The sequence below is a fragment of the Phoenix dactylifera genome, unplaced genomic scaffold (assembly GCF_009389715.1).
Source record: "Phoenix dactylifera cultivar Barhee BC4 unplaced genomic scaffold, palm_55x_up_171113_PBpolish2nd_filt_p 000957F, whole genome shotgun sequence".
Lineage (NCBI taxonomy): Eukaryota > Viridiplantae > Streptophyta > Magnoliopsida > Arecales > Arecaceae > Phoenix > Phoenix dactylifera.
In genome coordinates, this window is record NW_024068315.1 from 133,686 (window position 1) to 161,100 (window position 27,415).

The following is a 27,415-nucleotide window of genomic DNA, read 5'->3' on the forward strand; positions in this document are numbered from 1 at the left end:
GCTTTGATTGTTGGGAAGAAGTTGTTGGAGCAGTAAATGCAGATCTCCCCTTTTTCGTTTAAGAGCACTTGGAGAGCTTGAAAACTTGAATGCTTGGAGTGGAATGTCTATTCTCTACCTTGCTACAGTCCTCTGTGGCTATTTAAGCCAACCCCCACGGAAACTAGCCGTTACTCTGCTTTTTCTGGCCGTTCTGCACACTCTGCGCAGCCTGACAATATGACCGTTGGTGGGTTGGAGTCGACTCGCACGATCAGGAGTCGACTCGGCTGTAGCAGGAGTCGACTCACGCTTTTCCGGAGTCGACTCGGCAACTGTTCCAAATTTGAATTAAAGTTGCCGTCTTGACTAGGAGTCGACTCGTCTTGACCTGGAGTCGACTCGCCAACTTCTGGAGCTGACATGGCAATTTTGGAGTCGGCTCATCCACTGAAGTCCGTGGATCCAAATTTGAATTTTGTCCACTCGAGTCGACTCGACTGTCCTGGGAGTCGACTCGAATCTCAGAGCCCGAACTCCCGATTCTCTGTCTTTTGGCTCATCCAGTCTTGGAGTCGACTCGAACTTCCTTGGAGTCGACTCAGCTCTCAGTTTCCGAAAGTTGGTCTTCTGCCTTTTGACGTGAAGCTTGTCTCGGAGTCGACTCGAGCTGTCTGTGAGTCGACTCGAATCTCAGAGGCAGTAACATGGTCTTCTGTCTGTTGATGGTCGCTCAGTCTCGGAGTCGACTCGCGTACTGCGGGAGTCGACTCGAATCTCAGAGTCCGAAAATCGTTCTCTGACTTTTTCTTTGTGTTCCTCTGAGAGTCGACTCTTACCTTCTTTGGAGTCGATCTGCCAACCATCGGAGTCGACTCGCGTTCCACTGGAGTCGACTCGAATCTCAGACCCGAAAACTGCTCTCTGACTTTTCTTTGTGTTTCTCTTGGAGTCGACTCTTACTACCCTGGAGTCGACTCGTTGAACATTGGAGTCGACTCGCGCACTTCGGGAGTCGACTCGTTGACAGTTTCTGAGTTGAAGCTTTCTGTCCTTCTGTCTGTTCTCAGTCGGAGTCGACTCGTACTGATCTGGAGTCGACTCGAGCTCGTGCCAGTGAACTTGATACGCTTGGAGTCGACTCGTGATACTCGGAAGTCGACTCGAATCTCAGACATTGGTTCATGCAGACTTCTTAACTTATCCAAAATACTATGAACCAAGTCTAGAAACACTTGGACAGGATTTTCACTGAAACACTCAATTGAATTCATTAGTAATCACAAGATATACTCAAATGCTTTGAGCTCATCAAAATCAAATGGGGTTTTAATCAATCACTCCACAAGTAGGCAAAGGATATTAAATGGTCATGTACCACTCACATGGTATTAGACATCAACAAGCAATCCCAAGCATTGAAAAATAAAGACCTTACATGGAGAGATACTAGCTCTACAATGACTATAAACACATTAAAAAGAAGAAATAATGCAGCAATGGATGAAACATAAACATAAAGAAACTTACATTATAGTCTCAATTGATCTCTCTTTCAAGGCATATTCTCAAAATGAGATTCCATACTTCCTAATAAGGAGAACCATGAGCAGCCATTACTAATTTTCTTTTGCTCTAACTATGAGCAGCCATTGTTAATTAGAAAGGATGGCAGTGGCCACAATGGAATATGAACAATGTACAAGTCATTGGATAAACAACTAACTTTTGTTTTAGTATTGAATGTGTGCTTTAACTCCTGTTTCAGGGATAAACAACTAAAATAGTATTCAAGTCAACTAACCTTTCGTTAGTTAGTTTAGCATAAAAAACTACAACAGTGGAATGCACATTGTGGCTTTCTACTCGACCCCACATTGTTTAGCATAAAATAATATAGTGGCTTTTTGATTAAAGTGGCTACAGTAAAATGTACATAGTTTAATATAAAAAATCTTTAAGAACACACATGCACAAAGTCAAAGGGGACCACAACACATGGGTATACAAAACATAGAGAAGGGAATGAGATATACAAATCATAGTTTAGCATGAAATAATGAATTGGGCATTCAATCATAGAAAAAGGACCGCCACACGTAAGTACATAATCAAAAAAAAAATCTTTTAAGAATAGTAAGACACCAATCATTAGACCATATGTATCACAAGAGGAACTCCAATGCACCACATACCAGTGAACAATGTATTTAAACAAGCTTAAACTATGAACTTGTCATAGGAGGATATGCAACAAATAACCATATGCACAATGAATTATAACTCTAGGATTTTTAAGGAAAAATAGAGACCAAACAAATTTCGACCTCAAAACAGATATTATAGCACATAATGTAACTATATCAAATGTTTGCAAGGACAAATTTCGAGAAAAAAATCATTACTGGTCGAAGAAGGTGAAGCTCCTTTCACGGTCCGATGGAGTCTTTTCAGCTATGCGGATGCTTGCTTCGATGATGCGCAAGATTAGAGGGGCGATCGAACTCGAGCAGAGGATCGAAATGTCAGTGGTTGCTGAAAAATTGTGCGGAGGATGGAGGATAGGAGCAGGGATTCGAAGAGAATAGTCCCAATATGGGGAGGGTACTCAAAAAGACATTCATATAGGCAAAAAGAGGAAGAGGGTATTTTCATCATTTGAAATGACATGCTAACATTATCCGTTGGTCAGAAGCTAGAGGGCTACTTTGAAATAATTTTGAAATTTGAAGAGACCATTTGAAATTTTTTAAAGTCAGGAGGGTATCTTTGAGACAGATCCTAAGTTGAGAAGGTATTCTATAATTTTCTATGACAACTATTATCCTAGATTTACTTACACTAGCTTACAATTTGAAGGAACTTGACAAATTTGAAAGATATAGAATAATTAATATAGTCTGCAATTCACAAGAAACACAACTATAGAATGTTCAATGTGTATAATCGGAACTACTCCAATTGGCATATTGTATAATTAAGATTTTTATGGAAGAAGTTATCTTATAATGAATAATTAGATTTTGGATTTTTAATGCATTGTTTGTATGAAATAGCAATCACTTATTCAATTTAACTTGGCCTGTGCATATAGAAAAGAAAATTACTAAAATGTTCAGTACAAATTCGGCCATAGATGATTTTTATTATATGAATGAACCTCATTTGCAACCAGAGTAACTAAGCTTTTATGCATTTTTTATTTTTAACAAATTTTAATTTTTTTATTATTTGGTATTTGTTAACTTTGTGCCATATTATAGGGCCAAAAATACCTGGATCATTCCTGGAGAGAAAGAATTGGGTAGTTGACGTGTGGACTTTCCTTTCCTTACTCTCTCTCTCTCTCTCTCTCTCTCTCTCTCTCTCATCTTACGGATTGTTTTCTCCTGCAACCAAGATGGTGCAATTCAGGGATGAGAAGGTATGGGGTAGTTGAGGTGTGGACCCATGGAAGGAGAAGAGATTGGGAAAAGTTGACGGGTTTTTCCTTTCCATCTCTCTCGCTCTCTCTCATTTTTGGTCTTACGGACTGTTTTAATCTTATGGAATCCAGGGATGACAACCAAGTGTCTTTCCAAATTTTTAGCCTGGCTTGTTTCCTGTTTGCGGGAACAGCTGAGCCCCACCCCATGCTCGCATCGCGCGTGGCATGCATCACAGCCACAAAAGTTTTGCCATTTGTTGGCGACTTTCCTCCCAAATGAGATATTTCTCCTCATCCGATATCCGGAACTCTACGATCAACCTAGAGTGTTCTCTGAGAAAAGCCATCAACCCAGAGCGGTATTCATCAACTTACTCTCCTCGTCTATATGATCAACTGATGACCTGCACCTCTACTCGTTTCACTCGTTTTTTCCTCGCTCTTTCCATATGCTAATAGTTTGGAGTTAACAGAGCATATAGGATTGGAAGACCCATATAAATCCTTCTACAGATACCAAGCTCCAATGTTGCAGTAACTAAATGCTACAACGGCCATGATTACCTGTTGTTCCCTCCATCCGAACTCACTTCCCAATGCTCTGCCACTTCCTTTTGGACTACAAAACTCTGGTTCTCCTCCTATGTTATCCAGCTTCTCGTATTCAGGATTCCCATTCCATACCAGATTCTTTCCCATCTTGAAACATCTGAAACTAGAGGAGAGGGGAAACAAGACTAATTGCCACCTTAATGCCATCCAAAACAGCCAAGCATTGAATGGAGCTCCGGGAGAAGTACTTGATAATGATGAAGACGATGCCGAGCTCTGTCCAGTTGATTGTGTCAGAGAATTCAAGACCGAGGAAGAATTCCGGAGGATACTGGACAAGGCAAAAGAGACCGGTTCGCTCGTTGTGGTGGATTTCTATCGCACATCTTGCGGCAGCTGCAAGTACATAGAACAAGGCTTCGCAAAATTATGCAAAGGTTCTGGTGATCAAGAAGGTGATGTAGTCTTCTTAAAGCATAATGTGAGTGCTGCTCCCTTTTCTTAATATATTGATCTTGTGATGTTGTTTATATTTCTTTCATATAGGGAAGTTGACAATTGTAATTTTGCAGTTGTAGTTCTTCCTGTACCTTAATATCTGAAAAGGAATATGATGTTTTTACCATTAGGACTAAAAACGCCTCAATTAGTTATGCTTAGACTTGTGGAATTGTACAAGTGCCTGGAAGCATGGTTTGGAATCTCTTGATATGGTATAGGCCTTCTTTTGTTGTTTTAATAGTGTCATATAAGGTGGATTTGCTTCCTGTCTTGATTCTTTTCATTTAGATTTCAGTAAGCATAGTCTTATGCTGAGTAATTTTGCACATGATGGCAATCTTTATCCAAGAAATAAAAGAAAGAGCTAACTTGGAGGAAGTAGATGGGATGTTTGGCAAAAGGACAAAGAGAACTTCGTGAGGAGGGGCAACTTAGTGTAACTTGCAAAGTACTGCTGAAGAGGGATTAAGAAAAGTACAAGTTCTTCGAGCTATAAATTCAGAACAATTCGGTGGATCGTGTGGATTGTTGGATTTGAGGTTCATAGGCAAATGACAGGATGTGGAGTAATAAACTTACCAGAGAGTTGGTGATGTGAAGATGAGCTAACTGCAAGGATAATGTGGGAAAGGGACAAGGTTGAAGAAAGAAGGTAGTAACTAGAAAATAAGTGCACAAAATTCGAAGTTTATTATATTTAGTGTTCCGCTGTCATTGGAACTATAAATGATGTGCTGATGATGGATATAGTCGAGTGAACTAGACTTCTATTCTTTTGCCAAAAACACAAAATGGAATTATGGGACCTTTAGCCTGCACTTGGCATCATGATCACTTTTCTTTTTTAAAAAAATTAAAAACAAGAATTCTATTTTTCCTTTTTTTCTGAGTTTCTGATAATAGAAACCTGTTTGGTAATCATTGTTGTTTTTTTATTTTTCACAATAAATTAAAAAAAAATGTTTGGTAACCAAAGTAAGATCCCTTTGTGGCGTTTTCTCATGACTATCACTAGATCCAAAAGCGCATGATAGATGAGACCAAGCTCCTTATCTCCTCATCTGTTGCTATTGCTACAAAATCTTTCAAGGCTACGAATATACTCCACCACCAACAATAGATAGGATTATTGATATGTACATCATGAGCATTTTTGAATAAGTTACAAATAAAGCATTTAGATCCTTTCTGATGTAGGAGAGTCTAGTACAATCACCAACTGCCATTATGTATTAACCAATAGTGAATGATTGACTAAATAGATGGAAATAATAAGCTCATGGTCTGCTGTACCACCTCGTACTGTATCAAAAGGAAACCGATACAAACTCAAGTTCAGATTAGTACATGATCTGTACAAAGGTGTCTCACCCTATATTGAGGCGAACCGAGTTATGTACCTTTCCGCATTGTGATCTACTGATCTGTATTGAGGTGTACTGAGATAAAAATTGAGAAACATGGTTAAAGAATTGTTTTGGTATGGAATGGGTACTGTACTGTGCCGATCATATCATACCAAACCTGTAAGGTACTAGATGATGGGTGATTGAACTAGACTCTTCAATTCTAACACAAAATTAAGAGGACTTGAACATCATGAATAATAGTAAAATTCATAAATCATCAAATGAATCTAGAATAAAGAATAACTTAGAGAATGATCTCTCACAAGATAAAAGAAACGTTTCAAATAATATAAGGTTATATGGACTTAGGAATGATTTGTTCCCACAAGCATGTTGTAGTTAGTAATGAACCTTTCCTTAAGACTGGCGAAGGCATATTCCAACAGATTATCTTTCCAACACTTGAGAACATCCAAGTAGTGCTCATCATGGCCGGCCTCGGCGAGTAGGTGAAGGTGACCATCTTATTGAATGTTGACATATACTAGAGCCCCACTGGCCTCCCCTTTGGGGCGACTTCTGCTCTGACATCTACAACCTCATGCTCCGCATCATCCACTTTCTCAAGGACAATGGGTCATCAACATCTACCCCCTCCTCATCCTATATGCCGACTCCCACTTCCTTTTTGACTATGCCTTCTTCAGCAGCACCTCCTCCCTCTATTGTCGATGGCCTTATATCCTACACCAACATCTTCAAAGCTGTAGGAGGATGCAAAGGGAAGTTGGTGGTGGCTCGCTGAAGTGTTGTGCTTTAGGAAGATATTATCAAATAGGGAGCTGGAGCAATGTCGGAGGGAGTAACAAAGGGCCACAATAGAGGAGGGGCTGGGGAGGGGATGCTGGGCGTGCTTTGCATCAATTTTTCAATGTAGCTGGGTTATTGGACGACAAAGGGGGAAGTTAAGATGTAACAACCCAGGACCTCACCTAAAAATGCTTGCTAGAAGGTATTATTTGTGTTCCTTCGCTCTATATAAGTACCCAAGATCTACCTAATAATAGCCGATGTAGAACTAAATATATGCTTTCATGGATCCTCACATAATCTTTCTATTTAAGCTTTCGCTCAAATCTAATCACAAGTACCATAAATCCAATCAAAAAAATTATGATCAGCCTGTGGTTAGCCTAAATGGGTCCATGCTGTACTTTTTTCTAGTTTCCATGGGCTATAGGTCGGGTTCAATCTAATATCATTTGTAACAACCCAAGACCTCACCTAAAAAGACAAGCCGAAAGGTATTATTTCAATTTCTTGGCCTTGTATAAGTACTTAAGATTTATCTAGTGTATAGTTGATGTGGGACTAAACGCACACTTGCATAGGTTCTCACATGCTCCCCTTGTTTAAACTTTGGCATCCTTTCTAAGCTAAAGATCCAAATCTATTAAATTCCATTCACAATTACTACAAATATAATCATATGTATCGTGATTAGCTTGTGGTCAACCCAAATGGGCCCTGTGCTACAATATCATCTAGCACATTGTTCATGGGTTTGATCTGCTTTAGTATCATTTGCAATAACTCATGACCTTACCTAAAAAGGCTAGTTGGAAGGTATTATCTGAGTTTCTTAACCCTGTATAATTATCCAAGATCTACCCAATGCATAGCTGATATGGGACTAAATGCACACTTATATAGTCGCCCCTCCCTAGTTTAAGACTTTGTATCCTCGCTATCTAAGGATCCAAAAATTCATTCAAATCCATTCACAAGTGCTAGAAACAAATACCACAATCAGCCTATGTTAGCCCAAATAGGCACATGCTGTAGTATCTCCTAATCTATTTAGCTATAGACCGGGTTCAGTCTGATATTATTTGTAACAACTCAGGATCTTACTCAAAAAAGATAGTTGGATGGTACTATTTAGATTCCTTGACCCCATATAAGTATTGAACATCTACCTAGTGCATAGCCAATGCTGGACCAAACACACACCTGCACGGGTCCTTACGTACTTTTTTGTTTAAGACTTGGCTCAAATCCAATCGTAAGTACCACAAATCCAATCACAAACACCATGATTAGCTCATGGTTAACCCAAATAGGCTCGTGCTGTAGTTTCTAAGTCCATATGGGTCATGTATCAGGTCCATTCTGATACCCTTTGTAACAACCGAGGACCTCACCCAAAAAGGTGACCTAAAAGGTGCTATTTGGGTTTCTTGGCCCTCTACAAGTATCCAAGATCTACCTAATTCATTGCCAATGTGGGACTAAACGTATTCTCGCACAGATCCTCACATAAAAAAGGAGGAAAAAAGTCATCGTATCATTGAAGAATATTTCTAGCACTAGCTGGGAACATACGAGAATTGGAGGAGCTATCATGATGTGGCAATGGAGGTGCCATTTTTGGGAGAGATAAGAGGTGATTCGTGTCAAGGAGGAGAAGTTGGTTTTATGGCCTAAAAAGTTATTTTAAGAAAAAATGGAAGTAAAAATTTTTCACTTTCACTTTTCTATAAATTATAAAATTTGCTTTTAAGAGTTAAAAAAATAAAAATGAGGGATCAAACATCTTTCTTGCATTGGATTTCATGTTTTTACTTTTAAAATGAAAAACGGGAAAAAAAGGTGATATCAAAGAAGGCCTTAGTTTGCGGTTTATTTAACCTAAGCAAAAAAGATATAAAAGGATTATAGAAAGTCGAACGGCTTTAAAGGGGGTTTTATCAAATAATCATAAAATAGTGGAAAGACTTTATTAAAAGGGTATTCATACAGGCTGGCATGAGGATAAATCAGTAATAACTTGTAACCTGATATAATATTATGGCCTCTTGATGTTCCGATATAGATAAGGATCAGAAAGCATTCACTATTACCAATGTCCCTTTTTGTGCAGGTTTTTGGATCCCCCCCCCCCTCCCCTTTTTTTGAGATCATATGTTCCTGGTATTCGGTATTGGCAATGTATATGTGAATGATTTTTGCTTTCCCCTATGGTATATAAAGGAGTATTTGATATTGGGTTTTGTATGAGGAATGGTCTAGTATATTGTTACATTTGCTCTGTGATGTTCTGTTTTTGGGTTGGATTGGTGGTTATGGATGGAGCATTGTGTCTTGCTGATGGTTGTAGATGTTGTTATTTTCTTTTGGCTTAATGGCTATCCTGCCCTGGAATGTTGTTGGTTTATGGAGAGCTGCTAAGGGAATGGTTGTTAAGAATGGTATCAAAGACCCAAGGTGCACAATAGCAGGCTGCCAAGAGACTAAACTGGAGAATGTTGTTCTGAGGGTGATAAGATCTTCATGTGGCAATTACTTTGACCAATGGGCAGATTTACCTGCACAGGTTCTTCAGGTGGGATTTTAGTCTGTTGTAGGGAGGATGATTATGAATGAATATGTTTCTTTAAGGGGAAGTATAGTTTAATCATAGAACTAACATCCAAATTGGATGGTTTTAGATGGATTCTAAATAGGGTTTATGAACCAAATGTCTGAAGACTCCAAAGCAAATTCTTGACTAAAACTCCCATCTGTCCTAGGCTCCATTTGCCTTGGGTTCTAACAGGTGATTTTAACTTGACATGGTTTTCGCATGAGAGGGATCCTATAGCACCTCAGCTATGTTAACATGTAATGATTTTATCAGAAATTTGGGCCACATTGATGTACCTGTAGAGGGCAGAAAATATGCCTGGTCTAACAAGTTGGAGGATCCTTGTTTTACTCAACTAGACTGATTTCTTATTTCAATGGATTGGAAGGATAATTTTCCTAAGGCTTTCTGCAGGTCTCTTTCTGTTACTACTTCCCATCATGTTCCTTTTCTAGATTTGGTCGATCTTCCTCATCTAATCATCCTTTCAGATTTGGGAACATCAGATTTTAATATGAAGGATTTGATGCTTTTGTCTGAACTTGGTGGAGTTCAGTCTAGACTTTGGTTTATCTTCCTTGTTTGGTCCTCCTTTAAGATTCGAGAACATCTTGTTTAATTATGAAGGATTTGATGCTTTAGTCCGAACTTAGTGGAAGTCAGTTAAGGTGGATGGTATTAAAACTGCAAATTTGGTGTTTAAACTTCAGTTTCTCAGAGATAAATCAAAGAGGTGCTGTAGAGAAAAAGTAAGTCATGTTAGCAAAAGAAGAAGAAGATTTGTAATCACATACCATTGCTGGCCTTTGGGGAAGAATATAGGATTTGCACAGAAAAATGCATAGTGTGTATATATGCAGTACATTTGAAAAAGAATCATCCTGTTGAAGCACTAAATGCTTTTAACTTTTAAGTATTATTTTAGCTGACATGTTCTAGTGAGTAATTTTTGAGACTTTTTTATGGACTTTTATCTTTTAATACTGTTTATGTATCATAAAATTCATGAGACCATAAGCTTTGAGAAATACCACTACAGTTAAAAATTGAAAAGTTGACCCTCCAAAGTTTGGATTTTAATTCCTCGTAATTCATTATATACTTAGCGAAACTTGCTTTTAAGTCTTCTCAGAAGAAATAGATTTTGGCTCAACTGAGCTTCCTGAACATGTTTTTCAACTATAGTGCATCAAGGAATCACTACATTTAGTAATCCTACTGGTCACTCCTTGTTTTCCATCACTAAATCTCTGCAACATGGTCATTCTACTTTATATTAATTTACAGTTTCATGGGTTGCTGAAGTTGAATTTTATTGCATAAACATCTTGGGCAACTACATTCCTTCTCTAGTATAATGTTGATCAAGCTCATCTTTCTGTTTTCTATGCTAGATTGCAACCCATTGACAGATCCATTTAGCTGATCCATTGTGGAATTATGTTGGTCAGTTTTCAATTTTTGACTTATATTTTTTTGATATGACGCGCCCAATAGCAGTTTCTACACAGTAGCAGTTGAACTTGTGGTTCTCCTGATAGTCAGCACAGGCAGGTAGCCAATATTAATGTTATGATATTACTGGTACACTCCTAGCTGTGAAACCTATATACCTAACTACTTTAATTCTGACATGAAGTAAACTCATGAAAAGATTTATGTACTTGCAATTTGTTCAATCTTCAAACTAAACTTTGAATTCTCATTCTGCCATGTAATAAATACTGCACAGCACCCTAACTTTGGGCAGCAGTGTGGGATCACATTGTTATTGCTTGTTGAGTATGGGCTTTAGTGGGGTGACAGAATATCAACTTGCTATACAGATACGAGAACATATAATTTGTCATCTTGGGGTGTCTCGTGACAAGATTTTTTATGGTTTTTAAATTCTTGTTCTTGTTCCCATTTCAACCTCTAGATCAAATGATGCAAAATTTGTAAGAGATGCAGAACTTGCATGCATAATAAGAACTTGAGCAGAAGATATTGCAAATGCAAATGCATTATCATTGAAAGAAAACCCAATATATGCAAACATATAGTACTCACTAGACAATGAATTCTGTTTATACTGGGCTATACAATTGTTCCTATAACAGCTTCCTTTTACCCAAATTTGTTATTGTTGGATAAAAGTGGGATGTTCCAATTCTCTTGCAACAGGATTAGTAATTTATAGAGTTTTAAATTCTTTTCATGTCCCATGATTGTTAAATATTAACTGGCTAAGACTCATGATATATTAAATGAATTATATGTATCATGTTATTCTTTATCTCACTACAAGTTTCTCTGTTTCATGAAATCTTAGGTTATTGATGAATATGATGAGCAATCTGAGGTTGCAGAACAGCTACGCATTAAGGTAGTTCTCTTGATCCTTGTTATTCTTATTTATTTGACTGATAGACCATACTGACTGTTGCTTTGAACCATTGCCAGTAACTTAGCAAGGAATATTATTTACATTATTATTCCTGTGATTGTATCTTAAAGGTTTCTTTTGTGCTTCTGTACTACAGGACTTTGATATAGGACAGAGCCTTGTCATGGTATTTGATTTGGATAACCATTATATTTGTGGGATCTCTATTATTAGTTTTCTTAAAAGTTTCTGAAAGAGTAGATGCCCTACAAGCCAATCGCAATATGTATTGCGAAAGGTTTTTTCTTTTGATTTGTCCAAATCATGTACATGACATTTAAATATGAATAAAGGCGTTATGTTTTATCATATGCTGTTGATTATATTTATGATAAACTCCTTAGTTTAGGGCAATGGTTTTAAGACTATGATGAGATCATACTAGTGAGACTTAAAATCCTAAAATCCTAATCTTAAATATTTCCAGTCATTGGTACATTGAGTCGGGGATCAATGATTACCGGAAAGACTGGCATGTCTTATGTATGCTCGATGCAGAGGATGATTGATCTCACAATCATTTGTGTGGAGACACTAATACAAAGATGTGGGTGCTCATTAGAGGAATGAGTTCACTGAATTGACCTACAAAGAGAAATCTTATGAAGTCTTACTTACATGTCAAAAGATGATTCTCTTAGTGGGAGTTGTGCAACTGATCCTATGACCTGAGATCACCATGGTATCTTGTGCACATGAACCCATATTTTGGTTTACACTCATTCATGACAATAAGTTATGTACGAGGTCTTCTGGATATGGTGAATTGTGTACGAAGATTATGAGTAGGTCAACAAGGAATTAATCACTTCTAGTAAGAGAAGATAGCATCCTATTTATTCTAATCATATGATAATTCAGGAAACCTTTGATCAAAGTAGAATGAAAATTAGAAAGAGTTTCTAATGTTTCATTATTTGAATTATCATTAAAAGATTGAGAAAAATATGAATATGAAATTGAGTTTGACATATATTCATACTCATATGCATATTTGGGATGCAGTTTGATTAAAGGATTGAATTGCATGGTAACTTGCCACTGAAGGGTATTTTTGGTATTTCCACCAAATTCCATATTTTCCGGGTAGACATGACACGTTGCTAGACGTCAATCTTGTTTTATAGGTTTGATCAAATTAAAGAGTTAATTCGATCACCAATTAGAAAGGATTCTAATTGTTAAGTTCGGGTTCGCGCAGTTTGGACTTAAATCGATTAGAAGAGTTCTAATCAAGTTGGGTCAACTCGCACTCACACCTATTGCTGGCTAAGTATGGAACCCAATGGGTCACACACAAGAAAACTTATCAAGGGTCTAATTGGATTAGATCATGTTTGCAAGATAAACATCCTAGCAGGTGTTGCAAACCTTAGCTCCTAATTCGAATTGGATTCGAATCTGATTCGAATTGGATTCGAATCGGATTCTTAATTGATCTAATTTGATTAGATCATATTCTAATATGGGTTAGCCAAGAGTTGGCACCTAATTGGCTTGGTTTGAGTCTAACTGGATTAGATTTAATAAATCATTCAATCTAGACCGTTAGATCTTGATCTACCGTTGGATGAAGACATAATGGAGAGTTGGTTTAACCCAATTGGATTGGGTTAGAGGATGGCTACCATAATTGACCATTGGATCTTAATCCCACCATTGGATGAAGACATAATGGGTCAAGTGAATGGCGCCTTGCATTGGAGCCCTTGGATCATCATCATGAAAGATTAAGAGGTGAGGCGTGAGGGACATGTGATTAGCATGTGATGTTGACTTGGTCAAAATATGGCACCACATGAAAGGACATATCATTTGATACACCTCTTCACTTGATCTGCACCTCCTCTTATTTGATATGGCCCTTAGATGATGTCCTTTCATGAAAGGATGTGTGGATGGGATGCATCCCTTGGAGATGCATCCCTACACCTATTATAAATAGGCTAGCACTCCATGGGTTTCATCATTCCAACTCCACCCCACTCCTCTCTTCTTTCTTTCTTACATTAGTTTCTTTCTTTCTAGCATTGCTTCTAGTGTGTCCTAAGCCAAGACAAGGTGGTCTTCTTTAGGACAAAAGGATTAGAAGTGATTTTAGAAGGTTAAAGAAAAATAGAAAGAAAGGAAAGCAAGCCATTAGAGTTCTTTAAGAATTCTGCATTAAGGATCAAAGTCTTTGGAGCTTAAGACTTAAATCAAGTTTTCGTGTGGATCAACGTTGGAGGGTGAACACTTGGGCACCTAGTGAAAATTCTGCATATTGGATTAGCGTTAGAGGTATTCTTCTATTTCTGCATTTATATTATATTATTTGATTGCTTTCATTAAGGTGATCTTGGCTTATAAGGGTTTTATGTTAAGGAACTTTATCAAGAAATTTTTAAAATTCCTAACTTCCGCTGCGCATTATAACATGCTAAAATCCTTCAAGTGGTATCAGAGCCATCCTTAATTGGTTCAATCAAATAATTATGTATGATGTATGATTATTAATTTACTATGAGATAGTAATGTCATATGCTTAGAGAAATGCTGAAATGTATGATTAATATATGATATGTTATGTAATAAAATATCATGATATGAAATTTTTCATATGAAAATATTTTGAAGCATGTTAATTAATTGCTTATGATTTATACATGCTATGAGATAGCCATGATGCATAATAGTTTATTTTAGACATGTTAAATGTATGTTACAATTAAAGAATGTGCTAGAGACTAGTAAGCCCTCAATAAAAATTATATTAAGTCATAGTGTTGAAAAACTTTGAGCTAACCCATTTTAGAACAATTAATCTAATTGGTGTCTAAGGAAAGCACTAAAGGTGGTTACTTAATTAGGACCTTACTCTCTGAGTAAGGGGAGCCTCCCACCTGCTTACCTGGCCAATTGTTTGATTGCCTATTATGGATAAGCTTAATATTGATATAACACTATTGATAGCCTTCCTTCATGCCTCGATATTATTATGTCAAGATCCATGCTAGTTTGTTGTGCTAACACAAGACTTGCAATGGGGACTGATGTTATACTGTCTTGGTGCATTAAGATGCTTATGGCATATTTTAATATATTGCCTTGTTGTGCAACCACAAGGGCAATATTATTCGAATATGACTATATGGAAATGAAGGGTTTGACTTAACTAAAATATTATTGTTTGTTGTGCTAACACAAGGCAATAAGTATTTTAAGAGGACAAGATAAAGTTGAGAATTGCATGACATGCAATTGGAAAGAGTTTCCTACCTTTGAACTCATAAGAGTTTGTTGTGTAAACACAAGGCTTTTTATGATGAATTAGGATCTCAACCCTACTAAGAAAAATTATATTTTCACGTTTATCATAGGAGAGGGCTATGATATTCGATAAAAATAGTAGGAGACAAATTAGATTAAAGTCCTTATCTAGTTGCAAACATGTCATCATGATTGGTCTGCTTATATTAGTTTTGTTTTGCATATGTAGAATTATTAAATGGTTTCTTCACTTTCACTAAGAGGCATCTTAGATGCCAACAAGTTGACCGGACCAAACTATGTGGACTGGTTGAGGAATTTAAAGATAGTACTCACTCAGGAGAAAATTTCCTATATACTTGAAACCCCTGATCTTGGAGATCTAGGGGATGATGCTACAGAAGAGGAGGTTGCCACACATAAGATGTGGAAAAATGACAGTGTGACTGTCAAATGTATCATACTTGCCTCTATAAACAATGAATTACAGAGGCAACATGAAGGCATGGATACTCAATCCATACTTCTCAATTTAAAAGAGTTGTATGGAGAACAAAGCAGGACTGCTAGGTATGAGATATCTAAGCAGTTGTTCCGTGCTAGAATGAATGAAGGAACTCCAGTGCAAAACCATGTTCTTATGGTTATAGACTTGATCACCAGATTAAGTCAATTAGGTTTTGCTATGGATAGTGAGCTCAGTCAGGATTTGATCCTGCAATCACTGCCTGATTCATTCTCTCAGTTTGTTGTGAACTTTCACATGAACAAGCTGAACACCTCCCTGCCCGAGCTGTTAAATATGCTCAAAACAGCTGAAGGGCATATTAAGAAGGATAAAGGTCCACTCCTTCTTATAAATAGCACCTCTATGAGGAAATCGGGAAATAAGGGTTCTAAGAAACGATTGAACCCCAAGAGTAGCATCAAAAAGAAAAAAGGAAAGAAAAACTCCGGATCAAGTACCTGTTTTCATTGCGGCAAAGCTGGCCACTGGAAAAGGAATTGCAAGAGTTTTCTTGCAAGTATGAAGACCGATGCAAGAGTTGCATCAAAAGGTATGTTTATGTTACATGCCAACTTGTCATTAAGTTCTTCAAATTCAAATTCATGGGTATTGGATACCGGCTGTGGTTTTCACATTTGCAAATCTTTGCATGGACTACAGAAAATTAAAATTTTGAAGAAAGGTGACTTCGAGCTGTATGGCGCTGGAGGAGAGTCCATCCAGGCTGAAGCTGTTGGAACCTACAACTTGGAATTGCCTTCGGGAAAGCTCCTACAATTAGAAGATTGTTATTATATGCCCAAAATTATTAGAAATGTAATTTCCATTCCTTTGTTGTTAAAGAAAGGTTTTGAAATTAATGGAAAGGACAATGGTTGCTCTATTTATTTTTCTAATAAGCATCTTTGCAATGGCATTATGGAAAATGGTCTTCTAGTTTTATTAATTAATGACAATGTCTTTCATATTAATAAAAGCAATAAAAGAAAGAGAGAGGAAGTGAATAATACCCTCCTTTGGCATTGCCGACTTGGTCACATAAGTGAATCAAGAATTAACAAGTTATACAAAGAAGAGTTCTTTGATCCTTATGATTATGAATCATTAGGAACTTGTGAATCTTGTCTTATGGGAAAAATGACCAAGTCTCCATTCACTGGACATGGAGAAAGGGCAAGTGAGTTATTAGGACTTATACATACAGATGTATGTGGTCCTATGACAACTCCAGCTAGAGGTGGATACTCTTACTTCATCACATTCACTGATGATTTATCAAGGTTCGGATTTGTGTATCTTATGAAACATAAATACGAAGCCTTTGATAAGTTTAAAGAGTATCAAAGTATGGTTGAAAAACAAACCGGAAAGTGTATTAAAATCCTTCGATCTGATCGAGGAGGTGAATACCTTTCTAGTGAATTTTTAAATCATCTTAAAGAAAAGGGCATTCTCTCTGAATGGACACCTCCGTATACGCCACAACTAAATGGTGTAGCTGAACGGAGGAATCGTACTCTATTAGATATGGTAAGATCCATGATGTGCTTTACAGATCTTCCTATTTCCTTCTGGGGTTATGCCTTAGAAACTGCTACATATGTGCTAAACAGGATACCTTCAAAATCTGTATCTAGTACTCCATATGAGATATGGAGAGGTAGAAAGCCCAATCTTAAATATTTTAAAATATGGGGCTGCCAAGCATATGTCAAAAGAAATTTTGGACATAAGCTAAGTGCTAGATCAGATAAATGTACATTTATAGGTTATTCCAAAGAAAGTATTGGATATCTCTTCTATCACCCTACTGAACAAAAGGTATTTGTTAGTAGGCATGCCACTTTCTTAGAAAAAGAGTTTATCTTAGAAAAGGGCAGTGAAAGAAGAATTGAACTTAATGAAGTTCAAGACCTACAAATAGAAACACAAGAAATTCTTCAACCAAATGTACCCATTGATGAAGTACAACCACAACACACATCTCCTCTCCAAAGGTCAGATAGAGTGCGAAATGCACCTAAGAGGTATGGGTTTATCATTGAGAATGATGAAGCCCACATCATCGAAAATGATGATCCTCTGACCTATTCGGAAGCTATCATGAGTAATGACTCTAACAAATGGTTAGAAGCTATGAAATCCGAAATAGACTCTATGTATACCAACCAAGTATGGACTTTGGTTGATGCACCAGAAGGTGTTAACCCTATAGGTTGCAAATGGGTCTATAAGAAGAAGATTGGAGCAGATGGCCAAGTAGAAACCTACAAGGCTAGATTGGTGGCAAAAGGTTTCAGGCAAAAGCAAGGAATTGACTATGATGAAACTTTTTCACCAGTTGCCATGCTTAAATCTATTCGGATTTTGCTTGCAATAGCTGCATACTATGATTATGAAATTTGGCAGATGGATGTCAAAACCGCCTTCCTTAATGGTTATCTTGAGGAAGAGGTTTACATGACACAGCCAGAAGGATTTGTCTCAAGTGGGAGAGCAAATCAAGTATGCAAGCTTAAGAGATCCATTTATGGATTAAAGCAAGCATCGAGGAGTTGGAACATCCGTTTTGATACAACAGTCAAAGAGTTTGGTTTTATCAAAAATGTGGATGAACCATGTGTGTACAAGAAGACTAGTGGGAGTGCCGTTGTCTTCTTAATATTGTATGTAGATGACATACTAATCATTGGAAATGATATTCCAATGTTACAATCGGTCAAGACTTGGCTATCAAAAAACTTTTTCATGAAAGACTTGGGAGAAGCATCCTATATACTTGGTATAAAGATCTATAGGGATAGATCTAAAAGGATGCTAGGCTTGTCCCAGTCTAAGTACATAGATCGTGTGCTAAAAAGATTCAGCATGGAAGGAAGTAAAAGAGGTTACTTACCTATGAGTCATGGCATACGTCTCTCTAAGAAGATGTCTCCTAAGACATCTGAAGAGAGGAATAGAATGAATTCTATTCCCTATGCTTCGGCAGTAGGATCAATTATGTATGCTATGCTATGTACTAGGCCTGATGTTGCTTATGCCTTAGGCATAACAAGCAGATTCCAGGCTGATCCAGGAGAAAATCATTGGATAGCTGTGAAAAATATTCTTAAGTACTTAAGAAGGACTAAAGATATTTTTCTAGTTTATGGAGGATCTGAGTTGAAACTAGAAGGATTTTCTGATTCTAGTTTTCAATCAGATCCAGATGATAGCAAGTCCACTTCAGGGTATGTCTTTACCCTAAATGGTGGTGCAGTGAGCTGGAAGAGTTCCAAGCAGCAAACTGTAGCTGACTCAACTACTGAGGCAGAATACATCGCTGTAAGTGAAGCCGCTAAGGAAGCTGTCTGGATGAAGAAGTTCATCGCTGAGTTGGGAGTAGTTCCTGAGATTGCTGGACCAGTTTCAGTTTATTGTGACAACACTGGAGCTGTTGCTCAAGCAAAGGAACCAAGATCTCATCACAAATCCAAGCACATTCTAAGACGCTTCCACCTCGTTCGAGAGATCGTCGAGAGACAAGACATAGTCATTGAACGAGTAGACACAAAGAACAACTTAGCAGACCCGTTCACTAAAGCTCTACCACAACAGCAGCTCGATCGCCACCTCGATTGTATGGGGATAAAATATAAGAGCGATTGGCTTTAGTGCAAGTGGGAGATTGAAAGAGTAGATGCCCTACAAGCCAATCGCAATATGTATTGCGAAAGGTTTTTTCTTTTGATTTGTCCAAATCATGTACATGACATTTAAATATGAATAAAGGCGTTATGTTTTATCATATGCTGTTGATTATATTTATGATAAACTCCTTAGTTTAGGACAATGGTTTTAAGACTATGATGAGATCATACTAGTGAGACTTAAAATCCTAAAATCCTAATCTTAAATATTCCCAGTCATTGGTACATTGAGTCGGGGATCAATGATTACCGGAAAGACTGGCATGTCTTATGTATGCTCGATGCAGAGGATGATTGATCTCATAATCATTTGTGTGGAGACACTAATACAAAGATGTGGGTGCTCATTAGAGGAATGAGTTCACTGAATTGACCTACAAAGAGAAATCTTATGAAGTCTTACTTACATGTCAAAAGATGATTCTCTTAGTGGGAGTTGTGCAACTGATCCTATGACCTGAGATCACCATGGTATCTTGTGCACATGAACCCATATTTTGGTTTACACTCATTCATGACAATAAGTTATGTACGAGGTCTTCTGGATATGGTGAATTGTGTACGAAGATTATGAGTAGGTCAACAAGGAATTAATCACTTCTAGTAAGAGAAGATAGCATCCTATTTATTCTAATCATATGATAATTCAGGAAACCTTTGATCAAAGTAGAATGAAAATTAGAAAGAGTTTCTAATGTTTCATTATTTGAATTATCATTAAAAGATTGAGAAAAATATGAATATGAAATTGAGTTTGACATATATTCATACTCATATGCATATTTGGGATGCAGTTTGATTAAAGGATTGAATTGCATAGTAACTTGCCACTGAAGGGTATTTTTGGTATTTCCACCAAATTCCATATTTTCCGGGTAGACATGACACGTTGCTAGACGTCAATCTTGTTTTATAGGTTTGATCAAATTAAAGAGTTAATTCGATCACCAATTAGAAAGGATTCTAATTGTTAAGTTCGGGTTCGCGCAGTTTGGACTTAAATCGATTAGAAGAGTTCTAATCAAGTTGGGTCAACTCGCACTCACACCTATTGCTGGCTAAGTATGGAACCCAATGGGTCACACACAAGAAAACTTATCAAGGGTCTAATTGGATTAGATCATGTTTGCAAGATAAACATCCTAGCAGGTGTTGCAAACCTTAGCTCCTAATTCGAATTGGATTCGAATCTGATTCGAATTGGATTCGAATCGGATTCTTAATTGATCTAATTTGATTAGATCATATTCTAATATGGGTTAGCCAAGAGTTGGCACCTAATTGGCTTGGTTTGAGTCTAATTGGATTAGATTTAATAAATCATTCAATCTAGACCGTTAGATCTTGATCTACCGTTGGATGAAGACATAATGGAGAGTTGGTTTAACCCAATTGGATTGGGTTAGAGGATGGCTACCATAATTGACCATTGGATCTTAATCCCACCATTGGATGAAGACATAATGGGTCAAGTGAATGGCGCCTTGCATTGGAGCCCTTGGATCATCATCATGAAAGATCAAGAGGTGAGGCGTGAGGGACATGTGATTAGCATGTGATGTTGACTTGGTCAAAATATGGCACCACATGAAAGGACATATCATTTGATACACCTCTTCACTTGATCTGCACCTCCTCTTATTTGATATGGCCCTTAGATGATGTCCTTTCATGAAAGGATGTGTGGATGGGATGCATCCCTTGGAGATGCATCCCTACACCTATTTATAAATAGGCTAGCACTCCATGGGTTTCATCATTCCAACTCCACCCCACTCCTCTCTTCTTTCTTTCTTACATTAGTTTCTTTCTTTCTAGCATTGCTTCTAGTGTGTCCTAAGCCAAGACAAGGTGGTCTTCTTTAGGACAAAAGGATTAGAAGTGATTTTAGAAGGTTAAAGAAAAATAGAAAGAAAGGAAAGCAAGCCATTAGAGTTCTTTAAGAATTCTGCATTAAGGATCAAAGTCTTTGGAGCTTAAGACTTAAATCAAGTTTTCGTGTGGATCAACGTTGGAGGGTGAACACTTGGGCACCTAGTGAAAATTCTGCATATTGGATTAGCGTTAGAGGTATTCTTCTATTTCTGCATTTATATTATATTATTTGATTGCTTTCATTAAGGTGATCTTGGCTTATAAGGGTTTTATGTTAAGGAACTTTATCAAGAAATTTTTAAAATTCCTAACTTCCGCTGCGCATTATAACATGCTAAAATCCTTCAGTTTCCTCTGTCATGAATATGCATTCTTGGTAACAAAGGAAGTGGATATACAACTGATATCATCCATGATCTTTTCCATGATCTGATAACCTTTATATCTGTGGGGATCTATATTATTAGGGTCTCAAGAGATATACTCTATCATGAATAGGTAATCCTGGTCAAAGAGGGAAGGCTCTCCCTCCCAGCCCCTGGTAGGAAAAGCAGATAGATATATTGAGGATCTGGCAGGAAACTAAGTAGTCACTCCACTGCTTAACTAACACCTTGAGCCCAAGGGGCAGGTCTCCTTATCCAGATATTGCATGTAAAGGTATATTGTGTTCTACCACGAAACTAAGTAGCTTAGTTATGACTTGCATGATCTGTCATGTTGTACTAAGCTAACAGTTAGTTATCTTAAGCTGCACCTGTATACCATATATAAGTTCTTAAATGATTAAGTTTTACTTTAAATTCATTTACCCTTGCCTTATTCAAACACAACAATCCTATCTTAGGAGAAGGGTGAAAGAGGGTGCTTGGCATGTCAGAGAAAAGCAGAAGCAGCTGTATGCTGACAATTTGTGCAATCTCTCTCTCCTCCCCTTTCCTTCCTTTTCCATTGTTCCTTAACTTTATGAAATCTATTGCAGATCTAGAATTGTATTTCTTTGTCTGGTTTCTCATGATTATTTGTGATGATGACATTGTTTTTTGCTAGAAATTCTTCTGGTCTTTGGAAAGCCTAACCTCGTTGCTATCATTCACTATTTTTCTGAATGTTTAAATTGTAACATTTAGATGCTAATTTCTGCTATGGCAGTTTTATACTTTGACGGAATTTGGTTGTTTTGTGCCATGATAATGTCCTTATTGATGCTTGAAAATTGCAGTGAGTCTTAATTAGCTTCACCAAAAGATCCTTCACAGTGGTCGTAGTTGCTGATGGAGAAGTGACATATGAAATAGCTAAAATTTCTATTGGGAGTTGGTAATTTAGGGGTCCAAGATTGGGATCTGTCCATTAAAATGGACAAAGTATCTCAATTGATGTTATGTGGGCCCCCTCTTGAAAAGAATTTTATATTTTTGGGAACTGTGGCTAGCACTATTAATGTTTATGGAGTCTTAATGACTTTCAAGTTAAGAGATAGGAGGAAGCAATTTCAATAGATGGGTGGAAGCAAATCTAATAAGAGAAATTGTTTCATGGAGTAAGAGGATCATGTATAACAATAGGTCATGGGTCTCATGATGCTAAAAGATAAATACATTCCTAATAAATGATTGGGACATTCAGAAAATGAGGAAAACTAATGACTAGTTGATTGCACATAATTAGATAGGATGGCAGCTTGGGGTTGGCACCACCTATACTGTTGGCTCCGATGGTGCATTTGGGCAGCACATGGGTGTTGCCGACAAGTGGCTGCAGAGAGGAATGGGGAGAGGAGAATCTTGGAAGAAGGCAGCAAGACATTTTCTAAAATTTTTGTCCAGTTTGACATAGCTGATATAGACAAGATTGTCATCCAAATATGTCAGATATCTTCATTTTCAACATCCAAATAGACCAATACCCCCATTTTTGTCCTGCATCTGCAGACAACTGCTCTTGTAGGGCCCACTTTCAAATTAATATTTATTTTGAGTAAATGACATGCAAATACTCGTGGCTTGTGGAGGGATAAAAAAACTGTTGTCAGATGTTACGACGGGGAAATATGAAAATTACACCATTGAGTTAACCATTTTTTTGATAGTGGCACCTTCGAGGAATTTTTATGTAATTGACCCTTTGATTTTTGATTGTATTTGCATTTTTTATTTACCTTTCTTTTTGAGGGTCTTGCATTATTTGTTCTCCATTTATCGTGTTGAACAATGAAATTTGTCATTTTGATAGAACTTATATAGGCGACATAGATTTCTTTCCTCTATTTTGAAATTTGCATTTGATGAGGACTCATTGTTTTCATTGTTGCATAGTGGAAGATGCTTGTTCAATGAAATTTATCTATGATAAGATATTTTTTCTCTTTTTTTTGTCTTTTTCATTTTATTTGTTATCATATTGAATAATGAAGGACTCAGTTCTCCATATTGGTTTCTCATAAATATCTTCATGTTTGTCCTAGGAAAGAATAGACTTAGCCAATATGGAGATGGCCAAAACCAATGCATTATTAGTATGGTGACTTGAACCCCTTGTTCTCTAAATGACTTGAAGGACAAATGGTCTTATTCTACCTTTAGCAGCCACACTATGGATCATTTTAATAGTTGAAAGAAAAGAATATCAGATCCATAATACTTATTAAATTAACATTTTAATACATTATTTTTAATTTTAGTTTTTTAATACTTATTAAATTACACTTTGCTATGATTAGGGTTAGATACGAACCAAGCTCAAGCGAGCTAGTCTAGCTAAAGCTTGTTCATTTTATAATTTAGCCAAGCTCAAACTAGCTCACTTAAGTTCGATCCAAAATCAAGCTACTCACAAAGCTCTTTTAAGAGATCTGGTATCTGGTAAGAGCTCAAGGTCTTTCAAGACTTTCATTTGTCCACTTTGGGTTAATTATCCCGATTATATCTTAAAACTGATAGCTAAAATATATTTTGTTCTATATCAACTGTGTGAATTTATAATAGGTAATTGTAAGAATATGTATCTATAAAATAATAATAAAATAATACACTAGATATATATTTTTTTCACACATATTCATATTTCGAGATTAATTGAGTTGTGCTCGAGCAAGTTAAGCATAGCTCTAGGTCAGCACATTTGCTAAATTTTGACTTGAAATCAAGCTGGCTTGTGGATAGCTAGGACCTAGGATATTTAATGTATAGGGATATTTGCTTTATATGGCTATCAAGAGGTTTCTGTTTCTTTTTTCTTGTGACACTGGACTAGTAAATGGAACATTGACAAGCAAACTCTCTAACCACCCTCCTACCCTCATTTTCTTTTTTTCGTTCTTCGACTCTTCCTTCTTGATCTTTATCCTCTTATGTCTTCATTGTTTTTTTCCCCTGCAATAACAATAAACATATTGATTTATCTTTTTCATCTTTGTTCTTTCAAATAAGCCATTTAAACAACTTCGTCCTTTTTAAAATCCTATTGGCATATGATTCAAAGTGCTTGGAGGTGCCACGTAGGATTCTTGGAATCTAGCCCATGATTTTTTTTTCTTTTTTTTGCTAGGCCAGGCGATTCTGACGAGTACGGATACACCCAATAAAATCAGAAAACAGAATATCTCGGAGCACCCGAGGCAATGTAGCCCATGATTATTCACATCCCTTGTTGCCTTATGAGCTCATGCTCTAACTTTCGCATCACCTTCTGTATTCATCATCCTGTTCTCATGTTATTTTTGGGTTAATAGGATTCAGGTCAGAAAATTGATGTGGCATGCATCTATGTTCTCCCTAATTATCATCTGACAGAAAATTATAGTGAAGCAACAGCTGATCCAGTTTCATATTTTGCTGAATTATTTTCTTTAATTGGCCATATTGCTGAATACATCCATGCAGGCAGTACCACTATTTCACTTCTATAAAGACGGGGTCCTGTTGGAAGCATTTCCAACCAGAGATAAGGAGAGAATTGTGTCTGCCATTCAAAAATATACATCTCCTCTCTAAATCACGGAGTTCCTTTTTCGATACTGTGCAGGTGAGCATTTTGTAATATGATTGAAGACCCATGAATGTAGAAACTGACTCTTCTGTTTGGCAAACATGGCATTTTCCACAGATCCTCAAATCCTCTTGATGACCTACCTGAATGGACACTTGCTATTGAGCTTTAATGTTTTGCTATCCTGAAGCCTCTTTAGCTGTACATGAGAGGTTCTTATCTCATTGTTTGGAACTATGAAGTTTTTCCTACTAGGCTAAAGATTCATACAAGTAGAGAGAATCTTTCAGGCTTCAATTATTTAACTGTAAGCCGATCCGCTCTCTTTTTTTAATTACCATGTTCTTCTATGTTCTTGTAAAAGTTTGTCTCCTGTTAGTTATTCTTATACCTGTTTCTCTGGCACATGACAAATTATAAAGTCTACTCATATTGATAATAATACAAGAAAATATGTATGTGCAGTGAGAAAAACTCGGACTATGACTTAATTCTTAGCAATTTGACTATACTGAAAATTTAAATATGTTTGATGCAGTAACTAGGATATCTTAGGAGTCTTGGCGTTATTTTGTCTCAAGTCCAGATATGGTGATTATAAGCATGTGTGTCTCTTTTTTTTTGTGTGTGTGTTTGTTGTACAATTGGAAAATTTCCGTAACCTATAAGGTATGCTTTCTTTCCTGGCAAATAGGCTTCCAACTGTGTGGTTGGGCCCTTTCTTGCCTTCAGTTGCTTATCAGGCTCAATATCAATTGACGGAGTCAGACTAAGAACTTCTTCCAGTAACCTCTTAAGTTTATGTATCATATGAAAGTTTACCAAATAGATGGTATAACACATCCAAGTTAATTATTTGGTTCTAATAATACAAGAGCCCATGTCCAGCTTGCAACATTAGGTCGTATCTCATGCCTTGTGTCTTCTGTTACTTGTCATAACCTTGGCCATCAAGCCTCTAGCCAACTATTTGGGGTCAGCAAAAGCTATTTATATTACCAATTCATTTGCTTTCTATTTTGCGTGTTCTCACACATTAGAGTTCACTTGCTTTTTAAATTAGACATTCAGATATCTTCTCTGAGTTCTGATGTACACTAATCTGCACATCAGTAACTCTACATATTTATCACTTTGGATTTTATGTTAAGCACATCCACGAGTTTTTAATGATTGCGGTTTGGTTTACCCATACTAACAAGGACATAAAAAAAGAATCCTGTGAAAAGAGATCTTATAACAGTTACGAAGTGCAATCTAAGTTAGTTCCTTTTTCTCTATTTCTTTCTTCTATAAATTATGCTTAATTCTATCATGAAAACATTGATTGGTACTGAAACATTAGGAGTTAGTGTTTGAATGAATTCACTATCTCAGGTCATGCAATCACTAATATACAATGCTACGACTCGGTAAGTATGCAAGTTGCTATGCATGTAAGCATATGTTCGCATACCTCATAACTTTTATTAATGTATATACTTAAAGATAAAAGAAGCTCGTCACAAAAAAGAGGTCTGCTTCTATTCAATGTATCTCTAATACTGCTCTCAAGCTTACTTTGGATTGTTTGCCAAGAGCTTATCACCTTACTGACAGAAGAGTGAGAAAAGGAAGTGCAATCTACTAAAAGAAGGGAAAATTTCTCAGAAGGTAGCACCTCAACTAAGGTATGGAAATGCTTGGGTTCTAGGTCCTGGGAAAAGCCTAATTGCTTGAGATGCAGTCTGATTCACCAGTTCTGTTGGTGAATTTGGTAATAAAGTTTTAATGCTAGAGACATGATAATATAATCGAACTTGGATGTCTGTGAAAGAAATTGCATGAAATCACAAGCTATGGACTGTTTGAAAAATTCGCTAGATTGGTAACAGGCATTATATGTTGTAAAATGAAGAAGTTGACCATATAGGCCAGCATGTAATGTGTTGAAAGGGAAATAATGTGACATTAGATAGAAGAGAAGACACAAAAAGTATGGATGTGGACACTTTTGAAGAGAAATGACCTACCAATTTGTGGAAAAGAAGATGACTGACTTTTAAGAAACATAATGCAAAAGAGAGATGAACTGCTTATTCTAGATACTTCACTGCAGTAATTTATCTGCTATCTTGAGATCATGATATTGGTTTCATGGAGTCCTATGACATTATGGGGTTCATTGAAACAATGAAGTTAGTCTGCAATTGTGTCCAATCTGACAAGTCAGTGGAAATGAAAATTTTTGACAGCAGTTTGATTGTTCAAGATCGGTGCTGAAATGAACTCCATGAAGCAAAAGCAGGTATAGATCTCAATGAAAGCAAAAGAGCCAAGCTAATGAGAATTCTGATTCTATATAAATTTGAAGGGAGAGATTCTGATAACACTTTGGACAAACCATAGAAACAATGAAGAAGATTTATCCAAGGCAAAGTTGCTAGAAATGTTCGAAGGCATGATGGATGGTGAAATTCTTT

At 36.9% G+C, this 27,415-nt stretch overlaps 1 protein-coding gene across 7 annotated transcripts; it reads left to right on the forward strand.

Annotated features, from left to right (window-relative positions):
* The first annotated feature begins 3,557 nt into the window (after nucleotides 1–3,557).
* Nucleotides 3,558–27,248, forward strand: LOC120103672 (thioredoxin-like 4, chloroplastic). 7 transcript variants are annotated; one of them, XM_039121055.1, is made up of 5 exons: nucleotides 3,572–4,439; nucleotides 11,529–11,582; nucleotides 21,811–21,861; nucleotides 24,848–24,989; nucleotides 25,071–27,248. In XM_039121055.1, the coding sequence occupies exons 1-4, from the start codon at nucleotides 3,963–3,965 to the stop codon at nucleotides 24,956–24,958; spliced, it is 693 nt and encodes a 230-aa protein (XP_038976983.1). In that variant the 5' UTR covers nucleotides 3,572–3,962; the 3' UTR covers nucleotides 24,959–24,989; nucleotides 25,071–27,248. The 7 variants fall into 7 exon arrangements, 6 of the variants coding, with proteins under 6 accessions (XP_038976982.1, XP_038976986.1, XP_038976983.1 ...); XM_039121054.1 differs by having other exon boundaries at nucleotides 3,558–4,439; nucleotides 24,848–25,448; XR_005509362.1 differs by lacking the exons at nucleotides 21,811–21,861; nucleotides 24,848–24,989; nucleotides 25,071–27,248 and adding exons at nucleotides 21,462–21,623; nucleotides 24,513–24,794 and having other exon boundaries at nucleotides 3,574–4,439.
* The last annotated feature ends 167 nt before the right edge of the window (nucleotides 27,249–27,415 follow it).